Genomic DNA, 17,045 nt, shown 5'->3' on the forward strand with positions numbered 1-17,045 from the left:
TTAAATATCTGTAAGATAAAAACGAAAGATTGCAAATAATGCGCAAAATTTTAAAAACAAAACGAAGAAAACCTATGCAGGCAAAAAAGTATTTGAAAAAAATATTAGAGAAAGATGGTGGAATAAAAACGATACATATTTCCGACCTCGACTTTCGATCTAAATGCCGACTGCAAAAAAATTTAAAATTAAGAGACTGAATAAAATTACTGAAATACTGAACATAGGAAAAAGAGCAAAAATATCTTGGAAGTTTCCAAATATTACTTACCATATTTCCTCCAATGCAGTGATTTCTTTTGCTGGTCCCATCAGCCATATGGTAAAAAATCAATGTATAACACCGTAAATACAAATGAATGAATTCTCATTTATTGAATTAATTTACATTCCACATTTGCAAAACAACAACTATTCCATAGGTGTTTCAAAACAATTACAGATATTCAACAAAAAATACCTAATCAGTATTTTGCAAATTTAATTACATAAATTCGCGACGGGTGTTAACCATAGTGATTCAGGAAAACCGCAGTTTATTTTGGGAAACGTTCTAAAACTAAATACAAAAATAATTAGTCAACATATTACCGGAAATCCTACCTAAGATTACATATTCAATTTATTTAATTTACTTGAAAAAGAACGATTGGAATTATCTAATTAAGAGAGAGAGTAGGTGTGTACACCTGAAAAAAATGTAATTAAACTACCTGGTATTGAGTGTGTAGTTAAGTACAAAGGGCTCGAAAATAAACAGGGTGACCCCTAATATTAATATACAGGAAGGCACCATATTGGTTGTGTTGGATTTTGAAACTTATAAAACTCGAAGATCGTACAGTTTATAAAATTTCCTAAATTAAAAAATTTCAAGAAAAAAAAATGAGGGGCACTCGACCTCTTCTTCCATTTTAGATTTGGTTTGAATGCCCCCCTGCTTTATCGGTTGCAGATAGTGGCTAGTGGCCTGGAACTGGCTAAAAATGTGCCACTCTCGAACATAAAGTTTATGGATCCGAGGGTTTCCCATAAATACTCTTAGGTGTTGAGAACTAGGTCTGCTTTCTTTTCAACCGACCACCTTATTGGCAAAAGACCAGGCGCTTTCGGAAATCACACCATCATCAGGACACACACACACAATACAAAGGTTGTATTCGATAATTTAACTGTTCAAGTTGGCAGACGTGATAAATGACACCTTTAGGGACTTTAGTTCACAAAATCTTCATGGTTTTTCATAGAAGCATGCTAAAAGAATGTTCATAAGTAATCCTGATATTGCACTTTTTGGATTTTTATTGACTAATAATTTTCATAGGTCTTAATAAAAAAAAACCTTTAACAAATTTAGTTTGCTTCATTTGAACAACTATAAATGAGTCTCTTTGTAACCAAAATAATAAAACATAACACATTTTCACTTCCCAACTGAAACCAATTCGTATTAATACTGGTCTGTCTTATATGATAGTACTTACAACACTTTCTTACTCAAACCTGTCTTATTCAATAAATAATATAACATTTACATTTTATGTACAAGAATATCATTACATTCACACGTTTTTCTTTGGCTAGAGCTTGACTTACATTACGAAACGGGTTCTACCGACACGCGAAAAATTAGTAGTGGCCTCACATGTCTTCACATCGCAAATGTTCTATCTGAACGATAAACGTCAGTCGTTATCACTTGAGTCCCAACAGGAAAACAAACGTCAGTTCAAGTCAGTTGTAATCATCGACTGTAAATTTCCAGTCTAACTGGACGGGTAACGTCAGTAGTGTTCATTTGACTTGAAATATCAAATGTTCCAACATGACGACAAACGTTAGATGAATTCATTTGACTTGAAAATCAATCGTAGCAACGTGACCACAATGATAAACGTTGCTTGCATTCATTTAATGGACATGTTAAGTCCGGATATCGAAATTAAGGCTTTTTTCAGCGGTCAGGGAACGAGTATTTAGAAACAGGAAAAAACTTACTGCCCTTGGCGGGTCGGTTGTATTCAGGTTCATTCTTCTTCTTCTTTCGTTTTCTTCTTTATGAACCATTTCCTCTCAGAACTTTGATCACTAGTGGCGAAACCAGGGGGGCTATGTCTATAAATATCACGTCAAAACCACGTTAATTCCATCCAGAATAACTTGGAGGTTACGATACGTCGATACATCAATGTAACTGTTTTTAACTCAGCCCCTGAGCATACCTAAGTTTTGCACTTATCAATCCGTGATACTACAGGTCATGGCAAATCCTTGCAGGAAAACGTCGGAAGTTTCCAGATGATTTTGCATGTCAAACGTTCCAACATGATGGCAAACGTCAGTTGTCACTTGCCTTCTAATGTCAAATATTCAAACTTTGCGGGTAACTTCAGTAGTTTCTACATAAGTTTCATATGGATTTATTGTAAGTATGACTTGCGACTCTAGTTCGTAAATGTTTGATAACCAGTTCAGCAACCTTGGACCTTGATAGTCAGCTCAAAAGCGTACGTGGTTCTTGCTGTGATCCGTCCATGTACTGAAACGTGGTCCTTAGCTCCTGAAGCTAAGTGCTTCTAGCGAGCTGATCTTCTTGTTAGCCTGTTGCCTTCCATTAATTTGCACACCGACTTCTGCTAGGACGCCTGCATCCTCCTCCTTCCCGCATGGTCTGATGTCATCTCACCATCATGCTTGAGGTCTTCCAACACTTCTATTCGATCCTCGTAGCCTCCATTGTTCTAGTCCTAGTCAATTGGATGCCTCCCGCTGCGTGACCCGCACACCCACTTACAACGCTCCACTCCTTCCCCCAATCTGCTACCCCTGTTCTCTTCCTTTGGGACAAACTGACTTAGTCCTTTCTAAATCTAGGATCCTGAATCCAGGGAAATGGAGGCTTGGGCAATCGCCGTTCCGTCGAACAGGTTGTTAACGTTGGACTGTCCGAGCCAGAGGAACCGGGAGTTGACGAGGGAGGTGGAGTGAAATCCGGCCTGGTTTCTGAATGCGGCCTACAGGCCATCAGGTTTGGAGGAAGGGCTGGATGCCCGGAACTGACCCACGAACCAGCAATGGGGTTGAAGAAGTGATTTGTGAGTCCCAAATGACTGGGAGATCGTTGTCCCAGTAGCATCTGCTGATTCGAGGTGCTCATGAGGAAAGCGTTCAGTTCGGTCGGATTGTACGCGGAAATCGCAATAGGTCGATTCCAACTTTGGTATTGAGCGCGAGCTTTTTCCAATGCCGAGAAGAAGCCGCTGTTATTCCTGTCAATATCCATGCTGTCTTTCGCGTAGAGTCGAAAGGACGAGTGGAGCAAGTGTTGGTCCATTAGAATGCTCTCGATGGGTTCCCTGGAAAGAAAGTGTAGGATTAGCTTAAGCTCTGCCAATGACAAATTTTATTTACAGCTAAATCGAAGGCCAAATTTTGCATGGTCTTCTTTCAATATCCTTTTTGGGTACTTATCTACCAATAAATATATACGCAGCTACTGTTCAATGTCAATAACCATCAATAAGTCCACCGCTGTCGCGTCATTCGCCGGTAATTAAGTCTCAATGCGAATTAAAGTCGGATTGGCGTGTCCAAAGATGATGATGGCTACCAACTTTTCACACGATAAAGATGGTTGATTTCTTCATATTTTCTCCAGCACTAAAAATTGATTGCGTATTGTTTACTTGTACTGTTTGGGCGTGAAATAGTCACGATCTGGACAACTTTACAAAGAAGATTGGTTTTCGATAGTGGCTGTCCAAGTACGAGTCAATCAAACCTATTGAAGTAACCGTGAATTATTGTCTTGCAGTATTCGTGCAATGTCAACTCAAAAAGGGGGAGGTCATGAAGTTGTTCCGAGACCTCCAGGCAGGCACAAATGTTAGCTAAAAGAACGTTTAGGAACGAATGTTGCAACGTTAACTCCAGAAGATGGCGATTATAAAGTTGTGCGACACTGGTAATGGCGAAAACGGTATTCATCTGCATGTTCAAGCTTGTTGTTCCATACCTCCATTGTGTAGAACAACGACATGTAAGAACCAGTTAGAGGCAAAGGCTTAGAAATTTGTAATTATTTCCAACTAAACAGTCCTTGGATGGCAGCCCATCGCTTGTGCGAAAAATTTCTGATTTGAAAGTGCGATAAAACTTTGTATTTTAAAACAAACAAACAGTTAAAGTTGCAGACAGTTTCAGGACAGCATCGAATCACCCTACATGCAGCGACTAATAAGCAAAGTCAACTGAATCGAAAAAATAACTCTTTTTTCCGATTCCTGTAACCTAACTGAAACCAACTAGAATATTTGACTACTCAAAACAATTTATTAATAAAACAGAATAATTGATAGCGCTAAACGCTATTTAAATCGGCTGTTAATGATCAGGCTTTGTGTTGAAAAATTAACTCAATTTGGTTCAGCTCGACTGACATGGTTCCTCAATTAATTTCCGTCTACACTTAGGAACCGAAAGCGAAAAAAAAATTAAATTAACCATAGTTCATTACAAATTACATAGCAATTCGAAAGCGATTTGTTTTCTTTCTGCTGTCGGAACCGCCAACTTAATTACAGGGCAGAAACGCACTACATTTAAACGTGGACAACTTCGACTTGAAAACGCCTCAGTTTGAAAAAGTGACCACCTAGCGTCGATCCTAATGCAGTTGAATTTGAAGAAGTTGTATGGAAAATCATGTAGAAAATGGAATGGAATTAAGGGAAAACATAAAAATTAGTGCCTGGAACAATAAACATTTTACGACGGGAAATGCGTTACGGAGATACCACCCAGAAGGTGAATATTTCGGCAATATTTGCACCGATGATTATTCTTGGTCCATTAATTAAACCCCTGCAATGTAATAAAACACCAATTAATTAAGACCTGCAGCATTTTCCGCAGAATATTACGCATTTTATGAGCAAAAATAGCAAATTTACCATCCGCAATTACAACGAACATTTTCCATTGACCGTAAATCAATTATATTAGCTCACAATATTTCCTGCAAGAGAACGAGCTGCAGCCAACAAAACCATAATTAAATTTGTTGACAATTATGAAATCGCTAATTAAACAATTGATTAGTTCGTGCTTTGTCTGAGACCGGGGTGGTCCTTTTTTCTCCCGTTCTTAAAGATGCCTGATAAACCGCTTACATTTGCTTAATTACAAGAAAGGAAATTGCTGGTAGATGCAGGCTAATTTCGATTAATGGCTTTTCGTGTGCTAATGGAGAGAATATTTGGCATTGTTTTCAAGCAGTGGAACACACTCATTTATTCAGCTTTCCTGCTTGGTTTTATTTTGGGTCAAACACACTCAATGAAGCAAGTCTATAGAGCTAATAGGCTCAAAACCGATCTCTCACTTGTCGAAATTGGTATTTATTCACATCAGGATCATCCGATAGCCGACTTTGTTAATAAAAAGCTTCATTGTTCACTGTTCAAAAAAATTGTAATAAGTTGAAAATATTTCGTATCCTGTATTCGCTCCTGTAGTTGGATTTTCCTTGAACAAACAGTTTTGCAGTCATTAAACCTGCCTGTTCATTGCCATCACCGTGTGGAATATCAGACGAATAGCCATTAGCAAAATGAGAAATAATTTAAAAGCGGTTTTTTAATTTACGTAGTTAGTCGCTAATAATAATGTGGGCCACGCAGGTATGGACGAGGAACAGTTTGATTCCAAGCATTTTTTTAAATTTCTGCTACGCAAAACAGACGCCACTAGAACAGGTTCCAGTTACCAGCAAAAGTCCACATCAAGCACTAAAACCAGCCCTGTTTGGAGGTTGGAAGCTATTGGTAGCTAATATTCAACATTTAAAACCGTATCGTTGTGTTCCGTTTTTGCTTTTCCTCAATTATTGGCAAAATTGTTTTTGCCGCTTTTAACCGACCGTGAACGCCTGCCGAATAAAAAGCTCGGCTCATTTCGGTTATGATGGAATTTAATTTACCTGTTTTGAATGTTCGCTGCTCGAAGGCGTACCTCAATACGCCGCCCTGTAATTTGAGACAATCGTTGTCTTCACGAAAGCCGCTTTGATGATATAATGAAACCTGCATTTTCTCACACCTCAGGTAGTGTTTTCCCACTTATTTTCTGTCTAAGATCGCCTTTAATTACTTCACCGAACATCTAGGTGGTTGGCTGGGCGGAGGATCATCGCTTATTATCACCTTAAATCAGTGGCGGTCATCTTACATCCATCATTCGCCATCGGCCATTAGTTCAATCCGAATTGACTTTGACTATTAGGGGAAAATCGATCAATTAGCATGCGTTCGAACCGCTGAATGAGTTGCGTTTGCCGTTTAGGAGGAAATGAGTCGAATAATTTGTTTGCACTGTTGGGCCTAAACAAACTTGGCTTACTAGTACTAACTAACTACTAACTTGGGCTACTAAACTAAACTAAAATTGGGCCTTCAAAATATTTTCCTATCCAGAATAGTTTGTCTTCTTAAAGTTGTGCCCAGGTATTTTACGGTTAAATATTTTGGTTTATTAGCATCGTGCCCGGAGGGCTCAGCACACGAGGCGTTAAAAACTGCCACATCATCTTATTGGTTAAGAATGATCAGGTCGCTTCTGTGTTCTTATTGGTCCAGATGACAAAGCGGCTTATTTAAAAAGTCGAGTTCAGATGAAACAAACAGGGTCTTTCGTGTGTTTAATAATATTGAAACGTTCTCGATTTCGAATTATTTCGTTCGTCTGATAGATCAGGGATATTTACAAGAACTGCTAAATCTGCTATTTTCTTTTTTAACCTTTCGTTTTTGTTACACATTCGATTATGAATCTAAAGAATCTAAAGCAATTATCAATCGCATTATGCTCATTTTCATATAGATAACGTTTGAGGATGCGATTTAATAATATTATTGTTTCTTAATGCAACATAATGAATGTGTTTGCATATTACATAATTTATAAAATGGTCTTGACAACTGCAACTGTATTGGTGAACACAAATTTTGCAAAACTCACAATCTAACATTCAGCACTTATTGAATACATGCGGTTTTTATGTGTAACAGTGTAGTGGCTAGCATCACTAAATATTGTCCAATTTGCAATATCTTCACAACCCAAATGAAATGATGAAGCTACAGCAATCTTATGTCCTTTAAAAATCATGTCTATGATAATTCTGTTTTTCCTTGGTATGCTTAATCATTCTATCCACAATTTTATCGCGTATACGTTTTAAAATAGCATGCAAACCTTTGTCTAACCGTTTGACATGTTTGCTATTTAAATAAATGTACTTTATTACTTTGGGCATGCTCTGTAATTTTGTATTTGTATTTGTACCACAGGAAAATTTTGTATTGCCTGTTCAACTTTAAATGAGTTTTAAACGAACAATTATTATTGTTACAGTCCAAACAAACCAATTTGAATTTATTTCCAGAATAAGAGTAATTTGGCTTTATGATATTGTGTTTCACCCGGAAATGTTTATTCAGATTCAATTGATCTGACAAACTTAATTAATAATTAAAATGCGTAAATAAGTCACAAACAAATTGAGCGGTTATCATAACTTCACAAAACGGCTGACTGTCACGTGATATTTCTAAACCAATAGAAGTATGAAATGCAGGGCTATTTTTAACGCCTCGTCTCAGCGCAACTTCTTCTTCGGAAGAGGTAAAAAGTTATAGTTAAAAACAACCTCAGAGCAATCAAACATAGACAAATTCCCTCAGACTGCCCCCAAACTCCACCCGTAACACTGACCGAACTGAAAACACAAATATCCTGGCTCAAAACCCGCAAAGCTCCCGGACCAGACCAAATTACAAACAAAATCCTAAAACATCGTCCAGAAAGTCTCCTAAACCAAATCCTAACTTTAATAAACGCCTCTTTCTCTCTCAGAGAATTCCCTACATCCTCATCAAATCATCGGCACGAGGGCTTGGTTTGAAAACTCCAAAACATCCACAACCTACCCCTAACTTTCGTTCAGTTTGTGGCAAACTTTATCTACGAGAGAAAGTTTTTCGTAACTCTGAACGAAACAAAATCCTCCACCCGATCCATAAAAGCAGGAGTCCCACAGGGCGCCCCGCTTTCCCCAACGCTTTACAACCTATGCACAACCTGGACACCTGGAAAATCAAAATTAACTCTGAAAAAACTAAAGCCATGATAATAACTAGAAAAACAGTCAACACAATCACTCCAAAACTAACACTGAACAACACGCAAATCGAATACACAAAGGGAGTCAAATATCTTGGCATAATAATAGACTAAGCTAAACTTCTCTCAACACATAAACAAAAGTATTAAAACAGGAATTCAAACTGCCGCCTACCTACACCCTCTTCTTAATCGCAAAAGCACACTCACAAAACAAAACTCTAATTTACAAACAAGTGATCAGAGCACAAGTTTGTTACCGGGCACTTGTCATCACCCAAACATGCAAAACAAACATCAAAAAGCTCCAAACATTCCAAAACACACTCCTACGTCGAATTTCACGCGTTCCTTGGTATATTCGAAACATCCAAATCCACAAAAACCTCGAAATGGAAACGATTCAGAAATTCATTTCGAAACTACACAAGAAGTTGAAAATCAAAATCTTCAACCACACAAATCCCCTAATCTAAGAGATTTTTTTCCCGAACAATCTCAAAACTCCAATTCAAATTTCCCAATAGTCTAATGGCAGAGCCCCCTTGGGAACATCCACCTTAAACAAAAACCCGGCCAAATGAAATACAAAATTTAAACACATTAAAGATAAATAAGACCAAACCACAGACCTGGTTTCTTCCAAACTACCCAAAACTTACCTTTTCTTTTTCAGTGGATCTATTTTTTTTTTTTCGCATTTTTTAGTTTTTTTAAATTTTTTTTCTCACTCTCTACTTACAGGCAAATAATCGCCTTCCTCACCTAGGATTACTCATAGGTCAGCACTAAAGACTAAAAGCCGTAACTGGCTAAGTCTAAAAAAAACGTTCAACATACATTTTTCTGGGGTTGACGTTGCAACAGTCCATTTTAAACTCTGTCTTCTAGAAGTAGGGGTTGTTCAAGTTGGAGTTCAAATTTCACACAATTTCCATTTTTCAAACTTTCCACTTTGACGGCCTCTAGCGTACTTATTTTCGACATTCAAATTTTAAAAAATTGATCAAACGATGAGATGCCGCCCAAGGAGACTTTTTAGAAGCAAAAAATTACAATTTTTAAACCTTCACATCTAACCAGCTTACAAGCAATTAAATTTATTTATGAGGTTTTCTCTTTTACCATAAAATTATATATTCAATTATAATATTAAATTGCAAATTTAAATATGTTTAAGACTTAATTATTAATTAATGTAAACTTTGAAGGTTTATAGTTTCTTTTAACTTAAATTCTTATAAAATACCTAATAATACTTTTATTTGTATCTTAATATAGTATACTAATAATAGGATATAGGTATAAGTAATGATACTAGGGGTAGTAATACAGAGTTTGTTAAAAATTTAGAAACTTCATTAGGTTTATTACTGATATTTTTATCGAAAGCAATTTTTTCTTCTAACCAAGTCCGACTTTTCTCCGAAATTTTTCCACTTTAACCACCACAAAAGTTCTTATTTTCGACTTTGAAATTTGACAATAGAGCTGCACCCAAGGAAACTTTCTAGATAGGTACAGAAAAAAATCAACATCTTAACTTTTAATAATTTTCGGGTTTCCAGACCCCCGTCGATAGGAATTTGAGATCATTTTTAGAGACGCTTGCACTGAGTGCAACAGCTTCTGAAGATCCAGCCATAAGATTGACTTGTTGATAAAAAGGATCACCTTTATAGCAATTGGTAGAGTTTTTTCCAATCCTTTATGATTATTTAAGAATTTTGGAGCTTCCCTCATATGGCTAGTGTTGAGAGAGTGCAAACAGTGCATAATACATTTGAAGCACTTTTTTCGAATATGTCCCGAAAGAAAACACTTCAAATCTTCCGTGTATCTGTGAGGTTTTTTGGCTTTTCGACAGAATCTAAACATATTTCTTCAAATTTCTTCTCAATATACTCTTTACGCCATATGAATACCTATCAAAACCCGAACCAAACAATGTAATATGTTTCTTTCAAAAATGTTCAACCATATGAATTATCTATACACATAAATAACTGAACGCTTACAAAGGATACAATGTTAACCGACAGTTAGGTCAACTTCTCCACCCTTAAAGTATACTCTTCCGGGAAAATAGTCCAAGATAATAAACGTTTCATTTTTGTCGGTCGCCGTGTGAGCCACAGATGTCTTTAGAGCTAATTGTTAGTGATGAGACAAACTGACCGAAACAAATCGTTTTTAAGCTGCCTGGTGGAGTTGCTCTCAATTTAAAACAATCGACCTGATACCTGTGCTTTTCGCACCAGTGTGGCAGCGGCTTCAATTGTTAGTAACAAAGTAAATTTTGCCAAAAGCTTCTAAGCTACATGTAGACAAAAGCATACCTGTCGAAGTCCGTCAATCTAGAACTGTCTCGGAAACCTTTCGCAAAGGGATTCGAATCGATCTTCAATTTAGTGATCAATTGGTTCTGGTAGGCGGTCACTGCAGTGAACACTGTCTCAGGAAACACGAACGTTCGGCACTTTTCCTGATCCAGATCAGAAATTGGTCGAAAATTGTCCTGGCATTTGACTAGGTGGATTCTGGGCTGGTACCGATGCATTGAGTTCAATACAATCTGAAACAAATCAGTTTGTTATGTAGATTTGACCTACATTAATGGCATGGATCTCTCAACTTCCAAATGAAGATATTCCCACATTTAACACCAGATATAAAGCCAATTTCAGATTCTCGTTCAAAAGATCAGACAGTTTCATCAATTTTAAACAATTACTCCATATGTTTTAATTCTTTTGAGGTAATTCTAAGCGGGGGCCTTTAAGGCAGTTAAAGTTTACTTAAATTGTAGTTTTGCTACTATTGAGTTTCTTCTGAGGTACTCAATTGATCACACAGAGTAATGATAATAAATGTTTATTGAACGTGATAATAACAAAAGACAAAAAACGTTAGAATATCGTGATGACCAAGTAAACGCAGTTACTTTCCCGGAGGTTGTCACTTTTTTAACGTTTTTTGTCTTTTGTTATTATCACGTTCAATAAACATTCATTACCATTATTCTGTGTGATCAATTGGGTACCTCAGAAGAAACTCAATAGGTTATGGGTCCAACACGCCTCTACTGCCCGATAATATATTGTTAATAGACCAAGCTGGTTTAGTGAAGTTCGGTGATACTTAAATTCTGTGTTTAGTGCAAGAGATTCTCGCTCAATAACAGAGATATTAGAGACATTATCGATATTACAAAGCTCGACGGTAAGAATTTCACGATTTGAAAATTCGGTATCGTGATTGTTCTAAAAGCGAAAGGTCTATATGGATTCGTAAACGGCACAGAAGCGAAGCCTGCAGAAGACAAAGAAGTAATGCTCAAAGAATGGGCATAACGCTCAAATCAAGCACTCATGATGTTGCTCGGTTCTATTCACAAGAGTCTACACTACAATCTTATGAGTTGTTCCACTCCTGAAGGAATGTGGAAAAAAATCAACTCTCCATGGCGATACAAGTGTAGATGCGGAGCAGAGTGGCGCAGTGGAAGCGTGCTGGGCCCATAACCTATTGAGTTTCTTCAGAGGTACTCAATTGATCACACAGAGTAATGATAATAAATGTTTAATGAACGTGATAAAAACAAACGACAAAAAACGTTTGAGTAAAGTGACAACCTCCGGGAAAGTAACTGCGCTTACTTGGTCGTCACGATATTGTGATCTCTGTATGATCAATTGAGTACCTCAGAAGAAACTCAATAGCTACATATTCACTTAAGCGATATTTTTCCTTATAGAACGGGTCAAGCCCGGTCCTGTGCGATTCAGAGCCAAGTCAAAGCACTGGGTGCGATAATCGCAATCAAAAAGGCGAGTAAATCAAAGAGGCCTCCGCCTTTCCCTCGTATAAAGTGAGTGTTTATCGAGTGCAGAGTGCGGACAGTGCACGGTGGCAGCCATTGCAAAGTTCTATGCCACCAATCATTATTGCGGAAAAAGTTCCAATTGCGTTGCTTAGCAACTCGTGTTCTCGATGGTAAGGGGACGACGATGCAATTGCGCATCGCACACAGCAGGCGTCGCAACGCTCCGCTGCGTCGTCGCGACGCGTATACCAGGGAGGATCGCTAAGATCACACAACACTTCCAGGTTGTTTTCGGAGCTTCCAAAGTGCACTTGCACAGTTCGTTACTATTGATTTTTCCAATCTGAAGCCTGGATTTGTTAAAATGGACATCCCGAAGTCCCGATCAAAACCCCTCAGACTTTTTTTGGCGACTGCTTGAAATTCCCAATAACAATGTGACCGTTAAATTTCATGAATAATCAATCAACCATTTTTTTAATTAGTGTCATTTTGTTTGGAATTAATGGTTTTGAACAGAAAAACGATCAAAAGCTTTAACATTGAATGGCCTTCTCAGACACAATCTTGACCATTTGCATGGTTAAAAAACACCTTTCACATGTTTCCACCCCTAAACTAAAAGAGTGTCACCCTTTCGAAGCAAAAGTCGGCAGTCGGAGACATGAGTAGAAAGTGAGTCGATAAAAAGGATTTATTTATCCGGCCATTTTCGAGCATTCACAACCGATTATTTATTTACGGTCATCATGAATGAACTTCCCGTTTTGTTGGTGGCAAGCGGAGCTCGTTCAGGTGTAAGTGTGTTTATAAAATTTATAAGATAACTGGCATGCCCACGGATTATCTACCTTGCGCCATTCAATAGAACAGGTGAGACCTCGGGCTATAAATAATGGGTTTTATTTGGCTCCAAGTCATATAAAGGTTAAAATGGTAAATACGATCAATAAAATCAACTTTTCAGCATGGTATAAGTGAACAAAAGTGTTCTTTTTGCACGGCAACGTGAAGATGCTTGAATAAATATCGGGTTTTATCCGTTTTGCGTACTGGACAGCTAAATGTGCCTGAAGCTGCTACTTTTCCATTTGCCACGACCACAAATAACATCTGAACTTATGGCTGGGGCTGGACCATTCAGTCACATGCTTTAACATAATCCTTGATTTTTATCAACATTTTTTGAATCTTTGCCTTAAATAAATCGATTTTTTTTTTCATTTCTACTACTTTTTTTGCGAAGCTCAAATATGATTAGGTTAACTGCGCTAAAAAGTTTGAAAAATCATGAAAAATTCGGAAGGAAATATAGCAAGTTTATAGGTGAAACCTATTGATTTTCCTCAAAATGACAGCAATTAGAGAAAACATTGCTAAAGATACTCAAAATTTTAAAGTTAAGATCGAGAAGAAAATTCCAACAGAAAGTAACGATGAAAAATCCAATGATTTATCAGGTTGTACTGAGTCTTCTAAATAAATGAAACCCCCCTAAAACAAAGCAAATAAATGTTATGAGAAATAAGAAAAAACGAGGCAAAAAATACGGAAAAATCATTATATATGAATCTGGGAAACCTTGCAACTTCATTTTAATATTAGTGCTGTCCCCTACTTTACTACATTAAAATAATATAAGGAAATTAAAATTGACTACACTTTTTGCAATGTAGTTAGTTTTGCCATGATTCAGCAAGTTATCCGAAAAAAAATTTTCTTTGTATATTTATTATAAAACCTAATAAGAAAAAGATTCTTTTGAAAAGTTTGCAACAATTATTGCGATATGTTTAACGGTTTAGTATTAGGTAAGTAATTTTTTGCGTTAGTATGATTTCAATTCCTATAATTTCAAAAAATGTTATTCGTAATTTTGTATATCAAATTAATTTTTGCGTCTATTTTATCAGTGGTTGGTTATTTCAGATGAGACCTGAAGCACAAAAGATAGTCATTGTATTGGGGTTATTACGTCGAATAAATATTTTAAACAATTTCTGGAATAGATATGAGGTGTTTCAGATTTCGAAAACCCACAAAACTTGAAATTTGCGCGTCTTACCTTTAGAGCCTGTGATTTTTTGATGAAACTCAGCTGTTGCCTCTTCTGGAACCAGCTATCAGAAAGGTTTTTAAAACTGATTCTATGTTTTCTATTGTTTGGCGGATGGTTTTTAACGGTTTAAAGGCTCAAAAAAGGGTTCAGCTCTGCGCAGACATGGATTTTTAAACGCCAAAGATTCCTCCACTTAAAACTCTAGCGAAAAGGTGCTAAGGACAAAAGTGGTTTTGTGATCTGTTTCTGAGTGAAGCAATGTTTAACTTTCGAGGGTCTGGAAAAATTGTAGCTTCTACTTTTTTACATGTTGCAAATATCTGATGAGCCGTAATTAATAGAGAATATTTGACTTCGAAGGTTCTTAAAACTTGAAAATTTCGTTTCTGTTTTCTTAATTTCTTAGCACTTACCTGCTGAAATGCAGTTTTTGAATCAAACAAGTTATGAAAAATCTGTTACGATTAATCCTAAATTTTCCACTCTTTTTAAGGTAAGTAAGCTTGTAAGACTTGAAGGCTCAAGATCCTGCGAAGTTCTACTCGGAATTCGATTCTTTTAAAATCAAGTCTCCGAAACGGTACTAAAGGCAAATGCCCTACTTTGAGACGTTTATGAGATTAATTACGTCTGATCTAACATTTTCCACCAAATGGCCGATACAGCGGTTTTACACATTGAAAAAATTGCCAATCTCTGCTCTGACCAAAAATTTTTTTACAACGTAAATCAGCTCTTTTAGTGTTCTTGCGAAAAAGTATTTAGAGCAAATGCGATCTTTTCAATGTGAGTCAAACTTTTTGAATCAACTGTGTTAGAAAGAACCAAAAATTTGTTTGGACGCTTTTTCCAAAATCCTTCGTCTCTCTGTACCTTTCCATTACGATAAAATCACTTCTGCCTTAAAATCTAATTTCCATCCATTGTCTTTTATGCACTTCTGATACTAAAGACATACTGATTAAATTCAACTACTCGCAAACAATTTCATACAATAGTTTCTCAATGACACGATTCTTCTCATAATGAACAAAGCGCAGCTCCGACTGAATCGATTCCCATAAAACCGTGAATACACCTGTTTGAGATTTCAAAATTAGTTTTGTCATGTTTAATTAAGGTTCAAGCTGCTTTTCCATGTTATAAAAAACATCCACTTCTGTATATCGGCACAAAGTGTATTCCACAGCCACAATACTAAATGGGATAGATGGTTATCTTGCGCGAAGTAATACAGTTATGGAACGTTTTTAATTGAATAAAATAAATAAAACATTGCAAAGCTTTTTTTCCGTTTTTGTTTCATATGATGTATTATATGGTGCGGCATACGTTTATTTGGAGCGCATGGATATTGCATGATTTCATTTTTAATTAAACTTTTTATGCCAATTCTCTATATATTCTAAATGAGCATGTTTTATTGCGCTTATCAGTTTGGATTAAAGGTGCTTTAATTGTTACGGCTTACATAATGATTTATCATACGAATATGTTTACCTTTAATTAAGTAGATGTAATTATTTGCATTATTGCAAACACTCGCCTGAGTCGCTTGTTGAAAGCCAAACGCCGACTTATACGGGCAGTAAGTGCCTTAGCTGGAATTAGCAGAAATGGAAACATCAAATAAAAGCTTTTTACTTATTTTATCCTTTTAAATTAATAACAGTACCTATATATAGTGCCAGTATAGATTATAATCCTCCATAGACAGGTGAGCCGTTATTTACATTCTAGTTAGGCTTTGTTAAATTAGTAATTTTAATCAGACATATTTTAGTTAATTACTAGAAATAAACACACATCCGCTTGATATCTGTTCCTCAGATGTGGGAAACTTGGAAGGCTTTTCGAAGCGCAAACATTTTTCATGAGTGTGGAAATGCAACGATTTAACTCTAATTAATCGAGAATTAAAATGGCCTGTCCACCAGCACCAAACTGCGAAGATTCAAAAAACCAACATTCTTCTCGCAGGCAATAAAAATCGAAACGCGATCCATTCAGCTGGACCATAAACTTTGGCAGGTCTTTATGGGCCTGCCGGATTAGATAGGAACTTTTTGTTGATATCTAATACGAAAACTGGTTTTGATTATTGCAAATTTGCAAATCAAGCCCGATTCAAAAAATAAATAAGGCTACCCTGATATAGTTTATGATCGTGTAGGTGTGCGGATTTTACAGGGTAAATGGCTATGCTGGTGGTCTTAGGTAAGCTCTTTACGACAATAATATGCACATTTTGTATAGTTGTTTCCTCGCTCTAATTTTATGCATTTTCTATTTATGGTCTTGTTTCGCTTCATAATTTGATGCCAGTCAAATATTTCTCCTGCCAATAATTTACGACGCTGGTCTATGGATTATACGAGTTAACAATGGCCTGCACGAATAAACTGCTTGATTTAGAGCAGATCAAATGGCTTTACGGTATCGTTACTTAAATATAAGCGACCACCCGAATAGATCAAAGTGTTTGCTTTATTGCTTTCAATGCAGTTCAATGGAAAAATAATCTATTTTTATATAAGACAATGTTTACACGATCGAGGTGAATTTATGTGAAATGTGGTCAGGAACTTTTGAAGGAAATGCTAAGAACTTGACTCGGAATATTATGGATTTGCAGATGACAAATTTGACCAGTTTTTCCAGGTGTTCGTCGTCCGGAAGGAACAGATCAGTCCAGTGTAGGCTTTCGAGCAAAAGCCACTCTTGTTGACTCTCTTAAATTTAAAGCTGAACACCTCAGATTCGACGCATTAAAAAATGTAACTAGACATTTTTCAAAACATTTAGCTTCATTCATCTATTGCGTTTCTGAACAAACTAAAAATTCAGTTTATTTTTAAACAAATTAATTTCGATCCCAATTTTTCAATAAACAACCTGATTTCAACGAACAAATATTTGAGCAATTGTGCCATTACATGAATTGCCCCTTCAAACAGTGCTGATCTATAAATATTACGT

General features: G+C 36.5%; 1 protein-coding gene across 1 annotated transcript in view; it reads right to left on the reverse strand.

Moving 5' to 3' along the window:
• Window positions 1–350: 350 nt before the first annotated feature.
• The window catches only part of LOC109537529 (T-box transcription factor TBX20), a 48,580-nt gene continuing 31,885 nt past the window's right edge, over window positions 351–17,045 (reverse strand). The window contains exons 4-5 of the mRNA XM_019904308.2: window positions 10,521–10,756; window positions 351–3,356 (exon numbers count right to left, since the gene is read on the reverse strand). Coding sequence (XP_019759867.1) covers window positions 2,855–3,356; window positions 10,521–10,756 — 738 coding nt within the window. The 3' untranslated portion in view covers window positions 351–2,854. The remainder of the gene's footprint in view (window positions 3,357–10,520; window positions 10,757–17,045) is intronic.

Source organism: Dendroctonus ponderosae, unplaced genomic scaffold (genome assembly GCF_020466585.1).
Source record: "Dendroctonus ponderosae isolate FM_Combo_2020 unplaced genomic scaffold, Dpon_F_20191213v2 Dpon_F_20191213_3, whole genome shotgun sequence".
In the NCBI taxonomy this organism is placed as follows: Eukaryota; Metazoa; Arthropoda; class Insecta; order Coleoptera; family Curculionidae; genus Dendroctonus; species Dendroctonus ponderosae.